At 30.3% G+C, this 25863-nt stretch overlaps 4 protein-coding genes across 5 annotated transcripts in view; 1 reads left to right on the top strand and 3 right to left on the bottom strand.

Annotated features, from left to right (window-relative positions):
• Positions 1–251: 251 nt before the first annotated feature.
• Positions 252–16294, bottom strand: LOC109599524 (plasminogen). The gene is made up of 6 exons (XM_020015528.2): positions 15995–16294; positions 2008–2394; positions 1472–1691; positions 1255–1421; positions 858–1199; positions 252–798 (listed from the first exon to the last, which is right to left on the bottom strand). The coding sequence occupies exons 1-6, from the start codon at positions 16067–16069 to the stop codon at positions 514–516; spliced, it is 1476 nt and encodes a 491-aa protein (XP_019871087.2). The 5' UTR covers positions 16070–16294; the 3' UTR covers positions 252–513.
• Positions 16295–17435: 1141 nt separating this feature from the next.
• On the bottom strand, positions 17436–23860 carry LOC109599550 (protein mahjong). The gene is made up of 18 exons (XM_020015559.2): positions 23429–23860; positions 23221–23371; positions 22979–23116; positions 22797–22924; positions 22553–22740; positions 21944–22502; positions 21750–21888; positions 21199–21694; positions 20906–21144; positions 20698–20851; positions 19877–20220; positions 19691–19821; positions 19386–19613; positions 18927–19325; positions 18784–18868; positions 18514–18723; positions 18028–18454; positions 17436–17911 (listed from the first exon to the last, which is right to left on the bottom strand). The coding sequence occupies exons 1-18, from the start codon at positions 23539–23541 to the stop codon at positions 17745–17747; spliced, it is 4296 nt and encodes a 1431-aa protein (XP_019871118.2). The 5' UTR covers positions 23542–23860; the 3' UTR covers positions 17436–17744.
• Positions 23861–23982: 122 nt separating this feature from the next.
• Positions 23983–25863, top strand: part of LOC109599525 (nuclear migration protein nudC) — an 89443-nt gene continuing 87562 nt past the window's right edge. Inside the window, exons 1-3 of the mRNA XM_049966976.1 lie at positions 23983–24171; positions 24251–24328; positions 24387–24749. Of these exons, the coding sequence (XP_049822933.1) occupies positions 24088–24171; positions 24251–24328; positions 24387–24749 (525 nt within the window). The 5' untranslated portion in view covers positions 23983–24087. The remainder of the gene's footprint in view (positions 24172–24250; positions 24329–24386; positions 24750–25863) is intronic.
• The window catches only part of LOC109599528 (uncharacterized), an 81189-nt gene continuing 80810 nt past the window's right edge, over positions 25485–25863 (bottom strand). For both annotated transcript variants that reach the window (XM_049966977.1, XM_020015533.2), the window contains exon 4: positions 25485–25831. In XM_049966977.1, coding sequence (XP_049822934.1) covers positions 25806–25831 — 26 coding nt within the window. In that variant the 3' untranslated portion in view covers positions 25485–25805. The remainder of the gene's footprint in view (positions 25832–25863) is intronic.

Raw genomic sequence — 25863 nt, 5'->3', positions numbered from 1 at the left:
TTATGTCCAGTTGTGAATTAAAATTAACATAATTTTTAAGGCCAAAACAAATTATGTGTACATATAAGTACTAAAGGCTGTATTGTAGAGGATAATGTCCTGTAAATTTAATTGCACTTGAATAATTTAACTAATATTTCAAATGCAAGCCACATTAGGTTTAGAAAATGATACTATTACTCACTCCAACCTGATTTCCAACTGCCATTATATTATTCCTTATTGAAATTTTTGACAAAAAAGGCAAAAAATAGTTACAAATATTTATTAGGTCAATTAAAATAAATAATGTACAACTATAAAAACTTTAAATAAATACTATGAAGCGCATTAAACTAGTGTCAATCAATTGAAACTATCTATAAAGTTAAAATAAATTAATCACTTAGTGGTATTTACATAGTAATAAAGGCTTAAACAGGAAAAAAATAGGCGGTAGATCACAGTGTTTTAAAATGCAAACGCATGAGTGATTTTTCTAGTTAGCGACAATCACTGTCATAACAATATTAGCTAAGAATAATGCTCGATGACGTAGTTGATCCAAGGAACATAGTTGAACACTGTGGTGTAGATGCCGAACTTATTGCTCTTGCCGCAGCCATCTCCGAAGCTGGTGATGCCACTGATTCGGTATATGGTGCGGTTGTGCCTCCTCACGGGGCACATCAAGCCTCCACCGCTGTCGCCGGCGCACGTGTCCATTTTGCCGGACATCCAGCCGGCGCACAGCATGTTTTCGGTGATGTGGAACTGGCGGTAGGACCTCCTGCAGGTTTTGGCCTGAATTATTGGCAGCTGTAATCAAGGGAGTTACACAAATTAACTAGAAATTAAGGTTGTTAAGTTGTGGTTACCTTGGCTTCATTCAAAATTGATGTTCCGTACTTATGGAAGGAATTGAGCTTCCCCCAACCCATTACTGAGCATTGTTCGCCGGCTTTGGCCCTTCTTTTGGGCAGGCAAGCTACGGGCAAGTTGACTGCTTTGGGCAACAACAACAAAGCTATGTCGTTGTCGACTGTTCTGGAGTTGAAGTTGGGATGGGGGAACATCTTGAACACTTTCATCTGTATTTCCCTTCCATCGTTGTAAGATAGGTCGTGCTCATTCAGTTTCACCTTTAAGGTGCTGCGTATGCAGTGACTAGCTGTTAGCACCCATCTTGGTGCTATCAATGTTCCTCCACAGAATACTTCCTGTAATAGACAGGACAGATGAAGTATTAAATTAAATAAATTGATGGAAGCTTACATTGTACATATTTAAAATGGCCACGTGCCAGGGCCACTTGTTCTTCTTACTCTCCACCCCTCCAATTATCTTCAACATCCTGGAGGTCTTGTACCTCCTTCCACATTTCTTCCTAGTCTTCCTGTGAATTGGTTGAGTCTCATTCCCGTACTCGTACCTTCTGTTATCTAAAAACTAACTTATGAACAATAGTTGCACACATTCCACAGTTATTTACCGGAATATCTTCGGGTGTCGGTCAGACTGAGGACGTATTGTTCGCACTGGGAGCCTCGGAAGTAACAGTAGGCGTTTTGGACCTGCATGTCTTTGCGACATCTGCCCGGCTTCTTGCAGTACCTGACCCTGTACGATTTACATTTCGGGGAGCATTGACTCCAGTCCTGCCATCTGCTCCAAATGTCCGAGGGGGCTTGTTTCAAGAGATAGTTGCTATTCTGCAACAACAATTTGTAATTTCATGCATCTGTGATTGCCTAATTGGGACTTATTAATAAATGTTAGTTGGTTTTAGTTCATTTTGTGTTATTTATGTCTGTAAGTACAGTACTGGAAAAATCATTTACGTGTTAGGTTTAATAATATTTGTTTTTTGAATGAAGGTAATTGCATAATGTTAACACAAATTCAGTTTCAGATTATAATTAGTATTTAATATTATCCCAAAAACAAATATGTATAATTAAATCTCGTACGTAAATGGTTTTAACAGATGCATCAAAACAAACTAATTATTAATTTTGCAACGTTTACCTTGTTGAAATGAACCACATGGAAGTCGCCTCGTTTCCTGGTCTTCCTCCTGCACTTCCTCGAGTCGCACACCCTCTCCTCGTAAGTCCTCGAGTCGCACCAGTTGGGCTTCACACAACTCCTCATCCTTCTTTGATGGCAGTCCACGCACCGAGACCACGCAGTCCACTTGGAGAACACCGGAAGTGTGTCGTTTCTTGTGTGGTACTCCCTTCGTGACCCTTGAGGATAGTGATATGATTTTGGATGTGGTACTATAGATGTGTCTTTCCTTATTTTCCTGCCTTCACGTTTGATTTCCATTCTGTCGCGTTTTATGGCGTTTCTCAAGTTAATTAATGGCTTTATGGAGTCTTGGATCATTCCGCGTTGTTCCCCGGAGGCCGACTGCAAAAAACATAATTATTTATGAGGCTAATTAAAGAGGTAATTAATTGTTGGGGCAGCATAATTAGACCCACTATTTGCGTCAATGGACTATAATTGAATCTTGAAGTACTGAAGTTGTGTCATATAATTGATATTAAAATTTTATAGTTTTCATGAACCATTACTAATATCAATTGATAATGACATTGAGTGCCACATGTGATCTAAGTAAATTGATTCAAGTTACTCTAATTAATATTTGTTTATATGGATCATAGAAGAAAAACTTCTTCATATAAATACAAGGATGATTTAATATAGGTGCTATAATAAAATATTATTATAAAAAAAATCAGTAGCTTTAAAATTTTAAAACGATATGCTCTAAATTAAGCAACGTGCTTTGTTGAACTTAGTTTATATTCTTCATCTTAGGAAGGGTGGTCAATAAGTTATGATTATTCAGGATTTCCTTCTTCTGGTACAACAGAATTAGGTCGTTCTTCGGTTTCTACCAAGGAATCATTTTGTGGCAATGCCTCCTTTTCTTTTATTGTATCAGACTCAGCTTCTAGACCATCTTGGTTTTGTGTTGCATCAATATCTTGTTCTAGTGTCGTTCCTTGAGCATTTTCTTCCTGTGGTGTCTTTTCTGTTACAGCACTGTTATGAATTTGAGCCGTTTCCAAAGTAGTTTCTTCCTCTAAATGAGCTAGTTGTTTAGTACCCGATTCCTCCTTTGGTGGTGCCTCTTGCTCCGTATTGAAAAGCTTGTTGCTTGTCACAGACTTGTAATATCGATCCAATTCCAACTTAATCGTAGTGTCGAACATCTCCCTGATCATATCCTGCCTCCTCTCGCTTATGTCGGGCCTGCAACGTGCTTCATCTTCTTTTATTATTTGCCTGAGCAGAAATCTGGGGTCGTCTCTGTCGTCCACTCGAGGAGGCTTTGCAATCTTAACTTTGGGCTTATTAATTGCCGGAGGCCTCCATCCCCTGCTGGTTCCTGCAGGCAATCCACGACCAAAAGCAAACCAATCGTTATTGTTCGGGGTGCCCATTTTTGCCTTACTAAATTCAACAATGACAACTAAAGTGTGTTTGACGTTATAATCACCACGGAGAAATTAAAATTTAGAAAACAATTCACATTTTTAATGACATCTTCACTTCAAACAATGCTCATAGATTTTTCTAACAGTCATTGTGTGCCTAAGAAAAATCCCGCCACAATAGAGCCATCAACGAAGCAATTATCATTTTTCGATAGATCTTCATCGCCCATATTTGGATCTATCGATCAATGCACGTTGGAAAACTGATTGTTCGTCGGCCTTGTGGCGTAAAAGAATTTCGTTAATTAAATGTTTATATCCGGTAATAGATTTCGTAATGGACGATCAATATTGTATATATCGTGGGTCAATATTCTGTGACCCAATTTTCTAGTCTGGGCGGCTGTTTAGGACCAATTAGGGCCTTTTAAAGCCATGTCGCATGGAATTGAATCATCCAGAATCGTACTCTTCTATTTTAAACTGTTTGATGTTGATTAATTTAATAAAGGTCTTGTTTGGGTTATTAAGTCATTTAATGACTGTCTTTATATTACTACCTTTCATTCATTCAATTTATTAAGGTTGATTTTAGTTGTTGTAGGTATGATGGAGGAGGATTTTGGATTTTCTAATTTTTTAGTCCAATCCTGGGACTGAAAAAACCTTCGATTTTTATTTATGACCGTATTGTCTGTGAGAAATTTGCATTCGTATTGTTTGGGGCAATAACTGCCGGCTAAATTTACAAAGTTGATCCGGATTAATTATGGGAAATGAAAGAAAGTTAAATTTAGATGCGACATGGGTTGGGCAGTAGTAAATCTTGTATGAGATGCGCATATTTTCCAGTTTGCTTGTACAATAATTGGTCGAAATAATTTAGCTCGTTTATGTCGGTGTCGTTGACTGGATTGTAAAAATAATAATGAAATTAGTTTAATGAAGTGGATGTCCTTCGCAGATTCAGATGTTTGTAAAAGCAAGCAGTCTGGATGTGTCGTCTTTGCAATTGATGCTTTTTTAGGTCAATGAATGAAGTTATTAAAATAGTGAAATTAGTGGAATTAATGTAGTGTTCCTCGTTAGTTCCTACTTTCTTTCTTAAATTTAAAATATACTAATGGGTAAAATGTAGTTTTAAAATTTAGTCGAATATATTCTATAAGCACCAATTTTTGTTATATTTCTGTAAAAAATTTAATAATAAATGATTTTTTCTTTTAATTTTGAATGAAATGTTGTTTAATTAAGAACTAAGTCCATAAATTTTAAGCTATAATAAATTACTTTTTAATTGAATTGTACTTTTTTATATGTAAAATGTGTTTTTACTAAAAAAACTTTGTAGGTTAAATCTACAAATTTTAAGCTAGAATAAATCACTTTTTAATTGAATTGTACTTTTTTAGATGTAAAATGTATTTTTTCTAAAAAAATTGTAGGTTTGTAGGTAAAAATAATACTTATAATTAATTTTAATTTTATTCATTAACGAAATTTATAACATAAACAGTTATAATAATTAATAAATTAAAAGAAAATTAATTATTTTTTTTTCACATTTTTAACTAGACAGAAGTTGTTTGTTAAACGTCAAATTGAAATAATTATTTGGTAAATTATTTTACAAAGTGATTTAAGAATTCTTCAAAGAAAGTTTAATAATTTTTTTATAATTAATCATTAAATTATATTAAAATTTATTATTTAAATTTTAACTTTTGAATTATAGTTTAAATTATTATTAATTATATAATATCATTTTTCCAAGTTTTTTAAAGAGATTTAATTAGATAAAAATTAAATTATTTTACAAATTATTATTATTATTATTATTATTATTATTATTATTATTATTATTATTATTATTATTATTATTATTATTATTATTATTATTATTATTATTATTATTATTATTATTATTATTATTATTATTATAAGAATAAATAATTTAAAATAAAATTTTTTGATTGTAAAACCTGTGAACAACATAGATTAATTAGTTATTCTTTTTCGTGTACTAAAAATTATAATAAATTACTTTTTGTTATTATTATTATAAATGTTAATTATTATTATTTAAAAAAATTAAAATATTTAATTTAAAATAAAAAAATATAAAATATTTAATATAAATTATTTTTTTAATTATAATTTATTAAATTATAATTATATAAAATTATTTTTTCAATTTTTTTAAAAAGATTTAAAATAAAAATAGATTTTTTGTTTGAAAAAAAGAACATTAATTAATTTTTTTTATAATTACTGGGAATTTGAATAAATTACTTTCTATTATTATTAAAAATAATATTTAATTATTATTAAATGCAATCCAAAGTAAAAAAATAATTAAAATATTTAATCTAAATTTTAAAAGTTAATACAAAATTTAAGAGTTAAAAATATATATTTTATTTAAAATTAATAAAATAATAAAATTTTTTAATTTAAATAAAAGAAAAGAAAATATTTAATTTAAAATTAATATGTATAAAATATTTAATATAAATTATTAATTTAATAATTAATTAAATTAAAATTAAATAAAATCATTTTTTTTAAGTTCTTTAATTAAAGATTTAATCAGATTAAAAATAATAATAAAATATTTAATTTAAATAAAGGAAAATGAAATATTTAATTTAAAATTTAAAAAAATAATAATAAAATAATTAATTTAAAATTAAAACAGTAAAATATTTAATTTAAAATTATTAATAATAAAATATTTAATATAAATTATTAATTCATTTAATAATTGATTGAATTAAAATTATATCATATTATTTTTTCAAGTTCTTTAATTAGAGATTTAATTAGAGATAAATGTTAAATGATTTTATAAAATTATATACGAATAGTGATTTAAAATAAGAATAAATTTTTATTTGTTTTAAAAACCTTGGAATAACATTGATTATTTAGATAATTTTTTTGTTAATATTTTGTTAATTTGAATTTTCTATTACTATTATTAAAAATAATATTTTTTATTTAAATTTAAATATAAAAAAATATATAAAAAAATAAAATATTTAATATTAATTAAAAAATAAAATATTTAATATTAAATCAGTAAAATAATTAATTTAAATTTAAGAAAATAAAATAATTAATATAAAAATAAATTTAATTAATAATTAATTAATATATAAATATTATATAAAATCATTTTTTCAAATTCTTTAATTAGATGTTAAATTATTTTATAAAATTTAAAATAAAAATAAATTTTTGATTTGATAAGCCTGGAAACAACATAGATTTTTTTTACTACTAGGAATTGTAATAAATTAGTTTCTGATTAAAAGTTTAATCAACGATTCAATTTTAATTTAAAATTCAAAATAAATAACAGGACATTTATTTTATGATTAATTAACATCATTAACATATATTTATGAAGAAACATCACTTGGACTTTATCACATAAACAGTATATTTATAGAAAAAAGTAACTGTTTTTCCTCATTACTTCCAGATAAGTCCGATGTCTCAACCAAGTTACAAAATAAGAAGGATTAAGTCAAAAACCTAATTTATTACCATATTAGCCGAACTAGACGAAAATTTCGTGACTATTTCAAAGACCAACCGATGTAATCAAGAGTTTTTATGATTTGCTGCCATTCCTGGGTTGACGGTTTTGTTTCAGTAGGCGAGACGTCACTTTATTGGCCTAGTTTAATTTCAGCCCGTGCCTTTATGGAATAATAAACATTTAGCGACATACACTTAACTTGTTAACAGTTTTGCAATATTATAAATAACTGCTTCCGCCTACATGACAGGCCAGACATGCACAATTTGGCGGACAACTACTTAACTCATTTTCATGGCATTTCCCTTTCAATTATCTGTAAACGTTCGAGACACGCTAAAATAAAAGAACTGGACTCGCAAAATAAGCACAGAAATAAAACTGCTGATGTCACGAACATTTATTCGATAAAAATGTAATGATGCAGTGGTTGTTGATGTTTCTCATTTGGGCAATATTGAATTATAAAATTACCTAGCAAGTTTCAATTCTGACACCTCGTTGTTTCAATAATGACACAAGTATTATTTTTGGACAACTTTTATGGTGGCTTTCACCCTTACGCCTTCACCATTTAGACACAGGTTTGTACCTGAATCGTTTTCCTTGAGGCGTGCATAATAAATTTCACAAACAAAAATAAAGTCCATTAAACATGTGCAATAACAATTACTTTTCCCCATCAATGAAAGTGGTTTGTGGCCAATAAATGTCAACGTTGCGACACAACGGATTTTTTATTGTCCGTATTTTTACATGGGTTTCATTCATGAACCTGATCATCAGGTCCTGTGTATGAATGGGCGAATTCCCCTCTCGAAATTAGAAACTTGAATGGTTTGAACAGAAAACGAAAGTAATTTTAACGCAATCTTGTTTAATTGTATTAAGATAATTTAATTGAATTAATTTTTTATGGACAGGAAAGTCCACTTTCGTTTTTTGTCTGAAAATGTTCATATATTACATTGTTACACAATTTCAAAAAATTCCATATTTATTATAAATATCAGTTAATTACCAATGTATCATAATTGTATGGATGATTATACAGATAATTATCAATTTTAAATATATGTAGTTAAAAAATAAATAAAATAAATAATTCTTAAATTTTGTTTATTAAAAATTATCTTAATAACTCTCTGTAATTTAAAATTAAAAAAAATAAATATATTAAAATAAATAAAATAAAAATAAATATAAAATATAAATTAATATTTCTTAATTTTATTAATTAAATATTTAATTAAATAAAAAAAATCAAAATATTTACTTATATTAATAAAAATATTTTATTAAAATTAAAAAAGATTAATTAAAATATTAAAAAAGATAGTGAATATTTAATTTAAACTAAAAAATATTCAAAATTAAAAAAATAATAATATATTTAGTACAAATTAAAAAAAATATATATTTAATTTAAATTAAAAAAAAATAAAATATTTAATTTATAATAAAAAAATAATTAAAATAAATAACTTAAAATTAGATAAATAGTAAAACTAAATTTAAAAAAATAAAATATTTAATTTATATTAAAAAAATAAAATATTTTATTTAAATTAAAAAAATAATTAAAATTAATAATTTAAAATGAGAAAAATAGTAAAATATTTAACTTAAAATAAAATAAAAACAGAATATTTTATGTATATTAAAAAATAAAATATTTAATTTAAATAAAAAATTAAAATAATCAATTTAGAATTAATAAAATAATAAAATATTTAATTTAACTAAAAAAAGAATAATATAAAAGTATTCAAAATTAAAAAATAATAAAATATTTAATTTAAAATTAAAAAATTAATAATATACTTAGTTTAAATTAAAAAAAATATATATTTAATTTTAAAGTAAAAAAAAAAAAATATTTAAATTAAATTAAAAAAATTAATAATTTAAACTAAAGTAAAAAAAGAATATTTTATTTATATTAAAATGTAAAATATTTAATTAATATTAAAGAAAAAGTCAATAATTAAAATATTAAATATAAAACTAAAAAAGTAATAAAATATTTAATTTAAATTAAAAAAAATTAATAATTTAAACTTAATAAATAATAAAATATTTAATTTAATTTAAAAAAAAAAACAATTTAAATTAATAACATAAAATTAAAAAAATGGAATATTTAATTTAAATTAAAAAAATAATAATTTAAAATTAAGAAAACAGTAAAATAAATTAATATTAAAAAAATAAAATATTTAATATAAAATTAAAAAGTATTAAGTATTAAATTATTTAATTTAAATAAAAGAAAACTAAATTATTTAATTTAAAATTAATATAAAAATTATAATATTTAAGTTAATTAAAAAAGTGTAATTCAAAATATAAATTAATAATTTAAAAATAGTATAATATTTAATTTAAAACGAAAAAAAAATAGAATATATAATTTAAATTATAAATAATTAAAAAAATAAAATATTTAATTTATATCAAATAAATAAATAAATAATATTAATTAAAATTAAAAAAAAATAATAATTTAAAATTAATAAAATGTTATATTATTTTATATATGTTATATTGAACAATATTTGAATATTTAATTAAAAAAAATAATAAAACATTTTATTTAAAATTAAAAATATTAAAATACTTAGTGTATATTAAAAAAATATATCTTCAAATTCAAAAAATAATAAAATATTTAATAAAATAAAATATTTATATTTTTTTATATTAATATATAATGTTAACTAAAAATAATTAAATTAATATTAAAATGTAATAAAATATTTAATTTAAATTAAAAAAAAAAAATAAAAGATTTAATGTAAAATTAGAAAAACATAAACTATTTAATTTAAATTAAAAATAATAATAAAATATGTAATTGACAAATTAAAAATATTATAAAATATTTTATATATAAAGGTTTTATAAATAAAATTTAGTGAAGTACAAAAATTCTTGACTTATCTTGATATACACTTAATAATTATCAATCCTTGAATTGAAAATTTGTTATTTCTTAAGTTTTTTAAATGAGTTTTACTCGATCTGTAATAAATTATCAGTTTAAAAATAATTATTAACATAACAACTGTTAATTATCTTCCACCCTAGCCCACAATATATGATGATTTAATTATAATATACATCCATTATGTACGTAATTAGGTTATATTTAAATACACAGAGGGAAGTAACACTAACAAATGCTTAACTGATTCGTAAAAATACCAGCCATTCAATTGTGACTAAAGAAAAACGCTCTATTGTTTAAATTTCGTAAGAATAATCAGTGCTTAATATCATATATTACGGAACGAATATTAAGAGGACAACCAGGGTGTAACTGAATAATCAAAATGATTGTTTAGAAATTAGGGTGCAATCGTATTTTCTTGATAAACCTCTTCGTTCACCGTTGTGCCGGAATTATCAACGTACTTTCTCTACTGCAGTACTAAAACAAACCCTAACTGAATGCATAATACGTGACATACAGAGTGTAATGCCATGTAACAAATATTATTGACCGTTAACGAGCTGCATCAACAAAAACTCCTCTGTGCAAATTAATATAGTGGAGACGGCGACCGGTTTTCTAGTGAAACCGAATACGTTTAAATGTGTTTATTATATTTACTAAATATCGATTTCATAATTAGTGGTAATAAAGGAGTTGCAATTTATATTAGCATGTTTTGCATTTCAACGTTTACTGTTTGATCTTGTGATTTTGAAACAGTTCCAATTACATATTCGATTTGATTGATACACACAATTACTCGATTTTTCTGTGGCAGGAACTAAATCATTTGATATTGGTACAATCATCCAAGAATAGAGTGTGTTAGGAATCGTAAAGTTCAGGACTATAAATATCCAGTTTGATGAATTAATGGAATTCCAATGGCAGTCGACTCCTCCTATGCTTTGTAACACCTCAAAAAAGTGCAAATGCCTTACTTGATTAATTGTCCAACACAAACTTCTCCTTCACAACCTATGTTATGTGTTAGATTTATCTTCGTTTAAATGCAATTGTGGTAATTGTTAATCAAAGCATCAAATTAAAACTGAAAGTTGTATAAAAATGCTCCGTGGTCCCCCTCAATAAAAATTAAATTAGCTAAACAAGTAAATTTATAGCCATTTAAACACAATGTTGTAAGGTTTATTTGAGACAGATGGACTCGAGCAGTTAATGCATTTTGGCGGTCTGTGGGTGTTCTCTGTTTGTTTCCTTTGCATATAAAGACTTTAATGTTTTTTTATTTTATTTTTAAACGCTGTTTATCGTCTACAGCCCAAATGTATTCGGTGCCATTGGAAAACTATAAGATATAATCAAGTTCACACTTAAATTGTGACTAAGAATAGATAGTTAATTAATTGAAGATGGAACAACCTTGTCTATTTTAAGTAGATAAGTTTTGAGAATGTCCTGAACTAACACATAAATGAAACAAAGATTAGATAATGTTTAATTACCATTTTTATTATATATTTAACAAGAAAATGTATGTGTAAATAAACATATTTAAAATATGCAAACTTTGTAATATGATATACTCGCATCATTTTAAATATTATGAAATATGTGTCATATTGTTTTTTATATTGCACATTCTTTATAGATATTAATCATAGTTAACTGTTAATTTAATAATAAATTACTAAAAGCATGGAATTAATGGAAACTTCAATAGACCTAGATTCAGTTAGATTAAACATTGTTTAATATATTATATATCTCAAATTAACCATTTTATTATTTATTGTTAGAGTTCCTTCAAATAATCTTATTATCGATTAGAATATACATTGTATATATGTTTGGTACCATAGAGTTAGATTTATTTTCTTGTCCCTCTTCTTAATAATAAAATGTATCTTTAAGCTCACTTTAAGCTTAGATATACATTAAATATATATTAAAATATATAATATATTATGGATCTAAAATTAACCGTTTTATTATTTGTTGTTAGAGATAGTTGTTCCTCTTCCAAATAATCCCATTATGGATTAGAATATACATTGTATATATGTTTGGTACCATGAAGTTAGTTTTATTTTCTTGTCCCTCTTCTTAATAACAATAAAATTATATTTCAGCTGATATATACATTAAACATTACATAAAATATATGTTATAGATCTAAAATTAACTAATTTATTATTTGTTGTTTGAGATATTTCTTCCTCCAAATAATCTCATTAATGATTAGAATATACATTGTATATGTGTTTTGTACTATGAAGTTAGATTTATTTTTTTGTCTCTCTTCGAAATAATAATAAAATGTATCTTTAAGCTCACTTTAAGCTTAGATATACATTAAACATATCTTAAAATATATAAAATATTATGAATTCAAAATTAACTGTTTTATTATTTGTTGTTAGAGATAGTTCCTCTTCCAAATAATCTCATTATCTATTAGAATATACATTGTATATATCTTTGGTACCATGAAGTTAGATTTATTTTCTTGTGCCTCTTCTTCACAACAATATATAATAATAAATTACTAAAAGTAGTTTTTTTGTAATGGAACTAATGGAAACTTCAATCGACTTCAAAAACAAAACCCAGTCACAAGAAGTGATTCATCGTGGACATTAACGTTTCAGCACAACATTCGGCTTCGGTTGGGGCAGATTAACTCAAAGTAGCACTTAAATGTATTTTGGCATTGCACCGTCTCGGCCACTTTTGTTTCCTTTGTACACAAACTGGTGTTGTTACTTTAATCTGGTGTTTATTGTCTAAACCGTGAATGCATCGAAACTAAAATGGTGACCGTAAAAATTGTGTAACCTCGTTTTCGGCCCTAAAACCTCCCGGAATAGAATTAATTAAGTTGAGTTGTTAAGTATTGTGGGTCGGACAAGTTTTAGAACAGGAGTAATAATAAAATCCAGTTTTGTGTTCCTGTTTCTTGATTTTTGAGGTTTTTTCTTAATTAATTATTAACTCATATCAGTTTGAATTATTCGTATGATTTATGGGCTCAAATTAAACGTTGTGTAACTGATTACAAATTGCATTTGTTTATACGTACTCCACTTGTGTTTGTTTTCATTTAAATAACTGTATACAAGTTGCATTGAATATATTAGTATTCTGAAATATTTCCCAATTAAAAGCTTTCAGGAACAGGATAGACATTGTTGAGTTACATATTGCCAACAGTTGTGATTTATAGTATTGGTTACGTATTCCACTTAACATACAAGAGCCTAGAGTGGGCTCAAATTTTTTGTTATCAGTTATTACTGTCATAAATTTGTCAGTTAAGTTTTTTAAATGGATATTTAAGTAATGATATATAAAAAATAGTTTTAGAGTATTATGTTTCTGTTTATTTGTGTACTAATGCTTTGTTGAGAGTTTAAATTCATCGTGTTTTGTGAACAGTATTTAAAATATAACAACACTATTAAAATTGTTGAAACCACGTGGAAGTTTATGTATGTGGTTATAATTTGAATGTCACCACAACTTATTGTAAATAAAATTGATAATTATAATAAAATTAGTGTTTAGAATAAAAATAATCATTTGGTAAGAGTTTTATACAGAAATTATTGACCTTTATATGGGCATATAAAATAATTTCTTCTAAGAATTATTAGTAATGGGATACATAAGTGGATAATTATTAGAAATGAAGTTGAGACGTTTGCTGATGTAAGATTTATTTTCTTGTGCATTTTCTTAATAACAATTGAATTTCTCTTATTCTCTTATAATATGTTATGGATCTAAAGTTAATCATTTTATTATACTTCCTTCACATAATCTCTTTATAGTTTACAGTATATACATTTGGTACCATGAAGTTAGATTTATTTTTTTGTGCTTCTTAAAACACATATAAATTACACATTATTTAAAATATATAACAGTACATTATAGTATGTTTTTTTTTTTCATTCAGACAAAGAATTCCCCAATTGGTTTATTTCTGTGTATTCGCTTATTACCAAAAATTCCTCGTCCCAATCCCCAAAATACAAAAGCTATATCCGAAAGGAATTCCCATAAATAACGCCGTCTAGAACTCAACTCAGTGGACCCGCATTAGAACAAATAACAGACAGTTATGCGGTGAAGAAGACCGGAGCTAAAAATATTCGGTAAAAGTATAATTAATGTTGCAATTAAGCGGTGTGGTCCTCTGACTGCATCTGCATCTCGTCTTGTATATATATAGAGGTATACACAGATAGGTGTATTGTATATGTATGTAAACTAGTCCCAGACTCAGTTGTAGAGCCAAACTCCTGGACTCGGGCCGGGTTCATTCAAGTTCAAGGCGATGCCGAGGTACGTGCTGCATCCAAATCGTTCTCGTAGTGGTTTCACACTTTGTGAATAATGCATGGTGCATCAGTAATCGGGCAAATTGCCAAAAATTGCTGCCCGTTTTAATCGCACCTGGGTTTTTGCCTTGTCCAACGTCAAGGGTACATATTTAATGAAATAAACTAATGTTTTGGACATGTGTTGTACATAATTTATTTTTTTCCTTTTATGTCCATTAGTAAAATATCTTAATTAAATCCTCCAACATAATAGTCTAAAGTTATGGTCTGTACTTTAACCATTGGGTAATAAAAACCATCTACATTATTAAAAATTTGTATGTAACAAATTCTTTGTGTTACAAAAATAGAATACATAACAAAACATCAAAAATATACACGTCTATCGAATATTAGATGTGTTCTATAATTAACCATAGTTATGTAAAGGATGGGAGTGATAATTGAATGAATCTGGAGGAAGACGTTGATAAATTTATTTTTGCAAGGCCTTTAACTTTCGGGTTCACAACATTTGTGTACAAATAATCGATCTGTCAACTTTATCTAATAATAACAACATAAAACAGCGACGATTTCATACAATTATAGATTGTGTACAACAAGATAAATTATTGTCATTTTGCACCTTGATATATTGCATAAATGTTGATATTGTTGTAAGCAAGAGATAAATTAACAATTTTTTAAGTTGTACTTAATAAATTATACCTTATCAGGATTTTCAATATCGCAGGATATTATAAATAGCCGACTTTGTATAATTGATATCGTGTAAGTGGTTGGCGCCTTTGTTGTACCTTTAATGTGCCGCATATATTCATTAAAAATTCGTTTATTTGCAAGTCAATGTGTTTTACTCGTGTGAACTTATGCCAATTCAGTATTATTATATTTGTAATAAATTTGTAATGCAATTAGATTATTTCAACATAATAATTATGATTAAAAAATAAATTTTATTGTTTATTATCTTAATAATATATTTAAAGATATTATTTACCCATTAATTAAATAAAGATAAAATCAATATTTAGTAAATCACAGATCATATGATTTTATACTGATAAAAACTGAAAATTGAGGACGAACCTTTTACTGTAATTCATTAAGTATTAAAGTGTTTAATATTTAATGATATAATTTTTTTAATTTAATATATTTTTTTATTTTTTTGGGCCTAATTCAAAAATTTTTTACATAAAATTAAGACAACATTATTAAAATCAAATTAAATTATTATTAAAACAGTATATTTTATAAAAAAAATCAATATTTTGACAATATTTATATTTTATATAAATAAAACAATCCTTTTACTGTAATTCATTAAGTATTAAAGTGTTTAATATTTAATGATATATTTTTTATTTTTTGGGTCTAATTCAAAAATTTCTTATATAAAATTAAGACAACTTTATTAAAATCAAATTAAATTATTATTAAACAGTACATTTTATAAAAAAATAAATATTTTGGCAATATTTATATTTTATATAAATAAAACATGTACTGCAGTATCAATTTTTAAAAATGTTAATAATATTCGTAAGAAAGATTACATAAAATTTTTATAATTTGTTATTCTAATACAAATAACAACAAAAGTTTTTGTAAAAAATTTTTGAAACAAGATTTAGGAATTTATGGAAACTCTTTAAATTAGAATGTGGAGGAATATGCTTGTAATTATTGAAAGACTTACATTTTCCTGAATCGCATTGGTCCAAGTGGCCAGACAGACCAGAACGATAACACAAACCCCGACGACGTCGCACATAGTTCTTTTCGTATATTTTATTTTTGTTCGAACACTTCGGCGATTCACAATGCGAAAGCTGCTGTTTACATTTTAAGTACGAGTCCAATTGGATGATTGTCACGACGCGATAGTGCGGCTCATCTCTGTAGATAAAGCACGTGTACGGTGCGCGTTGCAGGACTCTTTGTGTGATGTTCGACGACTGAAGAGTTGAGGACAACTGACTCGGAGACCGCTCCGAGACTCAGCAACCGGGGCTGGTGCCGGTTATTGTAGGAAAATTGTACGCCAGTTCGTTAATGCGATTCCCCTATCACTTTTATCAACAAATTATTATTTTTTATTTATAATTTTACTAGATAAATAATACTAAAATAAATATTTATTAACAAGTATGTTGACAATTAATATATATTAATAGATTTATTTATACCAGGTTGAGAATGCCGAAGTGCACGTCTCTACTTTCCTTAAGGGCATGTGGGGATTGTGATCAAAGTGTCGACATAATGAGATTTTTATTTTCCTGCAAAGATGTAAATTTAATATCTTCTTTTTAGGAACTTAGAAACTCTCTTGAGTAAAAATACTAAAATACAAAGTTATAATGAATATATATAATATAAATTTATAAAAAATGCACATTTAGTAATAATTAAAATAAAATGTGGCGCCCAACATTTGTTACCTTGGCGCCCAACATTTATTAAATTGGCGCCCAACATTTATTAACTTGACGTCCAAAGAGCTAAACCACGGATTTTATAAAAATTTTTAATGTGCCGCTTAAACATTTCACCCTGTATAATATTCCAGAAACAACAAATTTTATAATAAGTTCTGAATTTCATTATTTTATGATAATCTATTAATAAGAAATACCTTAAATAGGCCACACTGTATATAGAATATATCATATATACAGTGTGTCACATTTAAGATTCAAACTTTGGCATAATTATTTGTCATTTTTAATTGTATATAAATAGTTTTTTAGTATATAAATTAAAAATATTTATTAAATATCTCAAGTGGGGAATTTTTGTTAATTTCTAAGAAAATTGATTAAATTGCCATTTTATTTATTAAAAATTTATTTCCAATGTTGATTTCTGATAAAATGAATAATTATTGATTAAAATGTATATAATCACATATACTTACTCACCAAGGGATAAATAATTTGCATATGTAAGAAATTCAAGCTTTTGAAGTTTTTTTATTCTTAATATTGCATATTTACTATATTTGATGTATTAATTGGCACAATTCAAGTTTTAATTTATTTTCCTGTTTTTCTCTTTTGTGTGTACTTCCAAATATATATAGTCATATAATATTTAATAAATTAGGGACTAGTCTTTGGAGAATAAATAAAACTATGTCATAAATAAGATTTTATTAAGAAACTCAATTTCTCAAAACATAAACTACATCTTATACACTATGTACAATCTAGAGTATATTAAAAATTAATATATAAAAATATTTCACACAATGAAATCGGGAATTGTGTCGACTTTTTCAAAGAAAAGAAACTATGACTGTTAATTTAAGAATTCAACTGAAATGGAACTAACCATTCAAATAAATAAAAGTCCGGTACTATTGCACTGAACCAGTAATTGAAAAGCGTCGCATCTTTCATAAATCTTAAAATCACATTTATCCATTATCCTATTCTTAAAACAATTTAAATATCGAACAGGTCCAAATAAGAAGCGTCACTGGAAGCGCTCATGTCCGCCCAACTATCGTCGGATCCACTGTCCAAATCGTCCACGTCCGTATCGTCTCCACTGCCATTTTCATTGTTCTCGTTCTCATTATTCTCGCCTCCTAAATCTATTAAGACGGTGTCTAAAATCAGATATAGAATACATACACATAAACTATGAACTTGTACCAATGTTATAGTTGGTGAAACGAATAACAATTTGGCACAAATTAAGTTAAGACAATAATTAATAAATTACCATCATTGTCCGAATTATCCGAGCCATCACTCCCATCAATATCCTCCTCATCTTCCTCCTCCTCCTCTTGTTCGTCTTCGGCATCTCGTTGACGTCCCACATCGTAAATCCTGACGACGCTCTCCTGCACGGAGTTGTACATCCCTTGATTCTCAACAATGGCGATCTGGGTGTCGTATCCGTTAACCGCCAGATCGTAAATGCTTCTCTTCACGTCGATGGTGGCGATGCTAGAGTAATCGATGCCGTCCACGGTCTTAAAGCTCGAATCGAACTTAGAGTCACCGTCTTCCAGTTCTTGTTCCATCGATATAGCGTAAATGGCGCTGTTGCTTGGTGAAAACGTGACTGAGCACTGGTTCAGTGTGGAGACAGTCTTTAGCAAGTGGAACGTTCTCATATCCCAGACTTCTGTATTGGATACAATCTAAGGAAAATACATGTTTATAATTGGTATTATTTATTACAGTTTTATGAAGGTCTTACTTCAAGCCCATTGGGGTGAAAAACGCCACTTTGTGTTTGATTTAGTTTATCCAACTTGTGGATTGGTTTTCCTGAATTTACGTCGAACAGTACGCCGTCTGATAGTACTAGTTCGTCGTTTTGACTGAAAGTCGCTTTGTTCCTTGAGTACTGGTTGCTTATGGTTGGCACCAGCTTCATTATTGATGCACCTGTTGCAACGTCGAATATCTACGCAAAAATAAAGTATTTTTGTTTGATCTGGACTTTATTAATTAAGGGGGTACTTACAGTTGCTGTTTCACTTCTGGTACCAATGATTTTGTCTTGCCTCAGCTTACTAAATTCAACGTACTCCTCATCAGTGAATCCTATTCTGTAAAAGAGATAATTTGGACGTTAGGTAATGAAATAATAAATAATAAGCAACTTACTTCATATCATAAGTCTTCATTCCCCACAAAACTGAAACCGGCCTGCCCCACGTGGTGCTGGTGAGGAGCAACTCCCCAGTTCTGTTGGGCTCCAGATGCACCACATAATTGTCGTGTGCCTGGAAGGTGGACTCCTCGGTGCCGCTGTGTATGTTATAGATGTGAATATCCCCGTTGTAGCCTCCGACCACAATCGTACGGTCACCGGGCATGAAGCGGGCGCACGTGAAGAACCCCTCGTCGTTCGTCGAACGCACCGTCTGCACGGGACAGAAGCGAGAGTGCACGAACCGCCGGTCCATCGTCTTCGACTGATGGCCGATGGAACGGCGACCGCAGCGCAGGGCGAAGTTGTTCGCCGTTGCGATGCGTGGCTTCGGGTCCGGACACTTGTGCGGCCTGAAACCGTAAAAAATTGCCATCAATTTATGTCCATGGATGGAAGGTGGATGTACTTACACGAAGAGGTTGAAGGGTGGGCACGTGGCCATCGGGTTTTTGCAGAGGGCGTGCTGGTTGGCGAGATACTCGGTGATTATCGAGTCCAGAGTGACGGCTCGGGTTTGTTCGCTGCACAAAGCGACATCGTCAAAGGTGGACACCCTCGCAATGTGAGTCGGTTCGCTACTGATTTGTTTTTGTAAGCGGGAGTTTTGCACTGGTGTTGTAGGCACAGGCTGAGATTTCCTAAGACAATAATTATTTAATAATAAACAAGTCCCCTAATTTATTATGATACAACAAAATCTTAACTTATAACTTACTTGATAATTTTGATAGCGGGCGAACTGGTGGGAGTACCGTTAACAGCCCCAGATGGAGACTCACAAATTGACTGGTTGAGACAACTGGAACTGCTTGGCTTAGGACATGATGAGGAAACCGACAACCTCGCCTATAATAAGAAAAAAATTACCACTCTTCACAATAATTTACCCCAACCAACTTACCCTTGTGGGTGTTAACGTGGACGAATATTTAAATTTCATGGGATGCTGCGAATTAACGGCCAGTGAGTTGCTTAAATTGGCCTCGCGCAACAACGTGGCGGCGGTATCGCTGTAACCCCGTCCAACCAGATGCTGGTGGATGAGTTGCAACAGTTGTTTGTCCATGAATTGGATTTTAGTTTGAGCTACGACGTTTGCCCTGTGGATGTTGACCAGAGACACCTCCAAGTCGTTGCCGTTGTGCTTGGTTTTACCGGAGAGCAGTTCGAGCAGTTCTAAAGCGTACTTCTGGAAGGCCACGTGTTCTTGACGTTTCTCTTGAAGGATTGGATCCCTCATCAAATCTATAATTGGTTTGTTATGTTAAATTACTGAGAACGGGGATGAAAATTATTAGTTTTTATACTATTAAATATCTTGGCAATTAAAACCTGACTTTTCTAGTTTATTTTGAATACAATTTCATTTGACACAACAAGTGACCATCAACTTTTTTTTGATGGTTTGACTAAAATGTCTGTAAAGTCATCAATTTTGATGCTGGAATGTCCATTTTTGGCACACACTTTCACCAAAGACCATCCTCTCAGGAGCCATTATTGAGACTCCCAAACTTTATACAGGGTGATCGTTATTACAGCGTCTATATTTGAAACATCAATAATTATTCCAATGGAACACTATATATGTTTTAGCATAATTAAAGTCAATAATATTAATTGATATAAGCATTCCCTATACATAAAATTAATATTAGCAGGGATTTTACCAACAGTATAGTTATATATTAATTGATGGGGGTAATTTTGAATGTTACTTACTTTGTAGCTGACCACTGGTGAACAAAGGCAGTTTGGAAACAATTTGCCTAACAGTTGGAGACCTAGCCAAACCTGCCAGTGCTTTACAAGCTAAGGTTCTAATGCAATCTGCATCAGTAATTGGTGTTTTAACATTCATTAATTGCATTAGAACCTAAAACAAACATTAGTTTCACGTTAAGAAGTAAGTCTTTTCTACAAAACTTACCATAATACCGCTGTTTGATCGCACACAATCCCACACTTTTTGAATCAGTTCTTCTGAATTCTTGAACTTGGTTTTCTTGTTGGGAGAATTGGAGGCGCTTAAGGAGAACCTGCTAACCGAAGTACCGACTCTGTTTATGGGGCCGCACACACAATTGCAAAGTACACGCAATGCAGCCTTGTTCACTTCGGCATCAGCCACTATTTCGCCTTCGGCGGCTCCGAGGATTATATTAATACCTAAAGACATAAAAGAAATAACGACGTTCTTAGATTATATTATTAAAATCTTACCAACAGTGACCGCTTCTTCAGGGAGGTCGACCCGCTCGCAGAACAGCAGCTGCACCTTAGGCATGACGCAGGCGATGGCCAGGACGTCGAGGGCCGAGCGGACGGTCTCCGCCCGTCCGCCGTAGTTCCACTCATACGCGAACGCTATAACTTTGAGCAGCAGAGTGATACCGCCCAGTTTCAGGAACTGGTCCACCGGAAACCAGTGGCTCTTGAACGGCATCGTCTGCAGCAACGACTCAATCTGTTGCTGGATTTCTTCAGGTGACGATTTGCAGGCCTTGTAACTGGGCTGAGCCGGAAGGGGCGTGGCGTTCTTGTCGGCCGGCCGCAATTGGCTGCGCCTGAGCAGTTCGACCTTGGCAGCCAAGTGAGCTTCGAAGTATCGCCGGTAGGCGACGCAGACGTGACGCACTATCTGTCGGGCGGCGCATTCCTGGTCTTCGTTCAGTTGGTTATTGTCGGTGTCCGGCAATAGAATTGGCAACGTGGCAATCTTGAAACACATTTATAAGATACTAGATTTCACATAATTAGTTTATTTTACTTACAACATTGTGTAGTCTTCGTAAGCCATCTTGGGCATCGAACTCATCCAATATCACCTTAAATTGGAAGGTCAAGCCAAAGAACATTATTGTGTGACATCTTCCTGAATCATGCGAACATTCCAACAGCCACAGCGCATATCTACGAAAACCAAACATTAATATTTAATTACCCTAACAAATTTAATAAAACATACTTTACTAGATTAGTTACTATAAATTTAGGGAGTAAGCAAACTCGTTCCATTGCTTCCTCGCAGTAACCCAAATAGTACAAACAAATAGAAACACCGGTGGCGGCAATCGAAGGTCTGGGCACTTCCAACAAAGCCTCCAAGCCCTTAAGCTGAATAAAATCGATGGAGAACTTCTTGTGGCACAACAGAGACGCCAGATATTTAAGGGCCTCGAAAGCCAGTCGGGCCTCTTTGGTTTGCCTCACGTTCACGTAAGAAAGTATCAATTCTAAGGCGTTGTTTTCGAACACCCTGCTCAAAAACTCCTGATACTCGCCCATGGGCGTCAGGTACCTGAGTATTAAGATTTGTCTGGTCGCAATGGTCGGGGGGAAAATCTGCACGGTGCCTATCATGAAGCTTTCCAGCTCCGCCCAGGACGAGTTGCTGGTTTCGCAAAGTATCATTTTCTGTACATTTTCATCGTCTTCTAGTTTCATTTTCTTATTCTGAGGGGAATCTGTTTCTGTTGTCGAGCTGCTGGGTGATGCAGTTGGTGTAACAACCCCATTTTCTCTTGCTGCAATAAAGATTAGAACATTGCCGGCTACTCAATTTGATTTTACTTACGTCGTTTGAGTCCGGGTGAGCTAAACGGTGTGCTTATGGTGGTGTGAGGTGGTGATTTCATGGCGTTCAAGTGAGCAAACGGTCTGGAGTCGGAGGAGCTGGTGGAACCGTTATTTGTGAATTCAGATGAGTTTCTCAACCGTCTTAGTCTTTGCAACATTAGTGGCACCAACTTTCCGTTTTGTTCCCTAAAATTAAGTATTTTTTTTCATTAATGTATAAATATTGCTTAAAACTTGCATACCTGAAGCGTGTGGCAATCTCTGCTATTTCCATAGCTGCAGCCAAAAGGCCTGTGGCATAACTTTGTAAAGGTTCAATGGAGTTTGTTGCCCATTTAATTAGTCTATGGATTAGAGCATCCATATCAGGCTAAAATAACATGACAATTTAACCACCAACAGTTTGAGAGTTAGTTTTACTTACTTGAAAGACAACTGAAGTTTCCAAGCCAGGCATTATATCTAACATTAATCGGCAACCAGCTATGTTTAATTGGTCCACATTCCTTCCTGTTATACCTAATCGACTATAGTAAGTGTCTCTTAAATAGTCATTAACCAGCTGAAATAAAACATACTCAATGAGAGAAAGTCTAGACTAGCTCAAACATGTTCAAGGTCATATATGTCTTACATGTTTGATTTAATCATCATCAGCTAAATTACCTTATTCATAAAATTATCCTTCCGAAAAAGTGCCTTAAGAATTTGCCCCAGTTTGCAATCTGGATCTGTTCTGGAGGGGTGCCTTTCATCAAATGGATCAGGGTCTAGTTTCATGTAATTTTCAGTCTCCACTTCAATTATTTCAGCCAATCTGTTTGAAAAATATGGTTAAGCCAAAATATATCAATGTATATCTACGTAAACTCACCTTGTCAGTGTTGGTATAGGATCATAAGTGTTCTGTGAATGCTCATCCTCCCAAGTCCTCACAAGGGCTTGAACTTCAGACATTACAGTAGTGCCATTGTTTGTGTCTCCCATTTTTGTTAATTTAAGTAAAACACATGAGGCTGTTTAACATAACCTAAATTGTTGGTGTTGTGTTGTTTGTATGAATGTTGTCAAACTTATTACACTAAATTTATTTGTATAAAACAAGTAACGTACACTGTATTATTAAGAACTGGAACTGAAATTGAACACTGCAGGTGAGAGAGTATCTAATTGTAGCAGTTTATCAGGAATTATTCCACTGCGTTGATTTCCAGTTTATTTTCAGTTCTGACAATTCTGCCAAATTAGGAACGTTGCACTAGTATCTAGATTTCCAAAATTGTTTCACAATATTTGCTGATTATCCGTAAACATTTCAAACAATGAATTAATGTTACCAGTTAACCACATAACAACTACTGACATTTGTAAAAAATTTTGGAATATAAAACTTTTGTTCACAATTAGTATTCGTTCGGTTGGCGACACTGTTTGTTGACAGTGAACGAACCTCGTGTTTGGTCGATAGCGGTGTTGTTGGAAAATCGTCCAATTTTTCCAAACAGTATTATTACAAATTAGCCCGGACTGAAAATGAGTGGAGACGCCGATCAAGTTGAACAATTCGACTCACTTTTTCTGTCGATCGCGCAGCATCATCCTCAGGGAGCCTCACAAGTAAGAAAATTCTAGAATATGTTTACGTTAACCTAAAAATCGTCCAACCGGATTTTTTGCCTAATTATGATGTTTCCAGCTGCTGGACACCTTTGTCAACTTCCTCGGCAGGAAAACCGACTTCTTCACCGGCGGAAAAGAGGGACAATGGGAATCGGTACCGTAAAACCACAAAAAAAAAACAACAAACAAATTTTTAACAATAACCGTTTTAGCTCGTAATGAACACCTTCAAAAAGTACGAAAAAATCAGTCGTGCTAATCACGAGACAGAACTTCAGCAGCGCCGCGAAAAAGAGGCAGCCAAAAAGGCGGCGGCTGCCGCTAAAAAACAAGCTGAAGAGGCAACATCTCAACCAGCCACAATCACCGAGTTGTCTGATGCTGAAGCTGAAAAGCTTCAAGCAGAATTGGAGAAAAAGAAAGGGGGCACTCCTGGCCCCGCTCAACCCGCCGAGGACGCGGAAAAGGTTGAGGACGATGAGGATGAGTCTGAGAAGGGTAAACTCAAGCCGAACAGTGGCAATGGATGTGACCTGGACAAGTACAAGTGGACTCAGACTCTGCAGGATATAGAGGTAAGTGAATTTTTTTTATTGGTTTTGGCATGGGGTCCTTATTGAGCGATATTGATAAAATAATTGTTGATGGGTGTATGGGGTGTAATCTGGGTTGCATATATCAATATATGGAACGTAATTTAAATAATATTTTTAAATCTATTTATTATGGGTGCTTATTGTGAGCAATTATATAATTTAAAATTAATTACCTAGACATCATTGTGATAATAAATATTACATTATTTTGTTTATATTTAATTTAAATTAAACAAACTAATTTTAATTTTGGGAAATTTCTTTTGTTTTAAATTATTATTAAAATTTAAATTTTGTTATTCAGAATTTATTAAAGAATATATTATAGTTTTCAGTAATTTTGCTTAAACTAATAAATATGATTGGTTGATATTCCATACAATCTTTTTATGTTTATTTTACATAAAGAATAATTTGTGTGTGTGTAATAAAATTGTTAAATATTTGTCCTAAGCAATCAAAAGAGACGACGATTTATCACTTTAAATATTATTTTTTAAATTTTACTACGTATTTGTAAGGAAAAAATGTTGAATTAGGCCAAATTGGCAAATTTATGTTATTTGTTATATATTAGATAAGATATGTTTGAATATTATGGAACGTATGATTTGTAAAAACCTTCAATTAAATTAGAATACAAACAAGTTAAAGTTTAATGTTCTGAGGAGATGAATGAAAGGTGTGGTCAGTAAATAAAACGTTTATGGTTTAATTTTATTGATAATTTAATTTAAAATAAATTTACGAAAACTTCCCACGGATGCCGGTTAACTCCGTCACCGCAGAAACGACAATACATAAATACTATACATTATGATTGTTTGTTTTATACACATATCACAGTAATAGCAAAAATAATTAGTTTACAACTTATATTCTAAAAACAACCACAAATTTTGGTCCGAATTGGTAAAGGGCTTCCTTAAAGGTAATAGTTAAATCGAATTAAATAAATGTATAAATAATATTCCTAACTAGAGAAATGGTAAATGCCATCGATTGAAGTAGTTGGTTATCGTTCTTGGTGAACGATTAATACCTCTGTCTCTTGGCCCTCACTGAAACAAATACAATAAATCATTAGTTTGAT

This window comes from Aethina tumida, chromosome 4 (genome assembly GCF_024364675.1).
Source record: "Aethina tumida isolate Nest 87 chromosome 4, icAetTumi1.1, whole genome shotgun sequence".
In the NCBI taxonomy this organism is placed as follows: domain Eukaryota; kingdom Metazoa; phylum Arthropoda; class Insecta; order Coleoptera; family Nitidulidae; genus Aethina; species Aethina tumida.
This window is presented reverse-complemented; position numbering and strand designations above follow the sequence as displayed.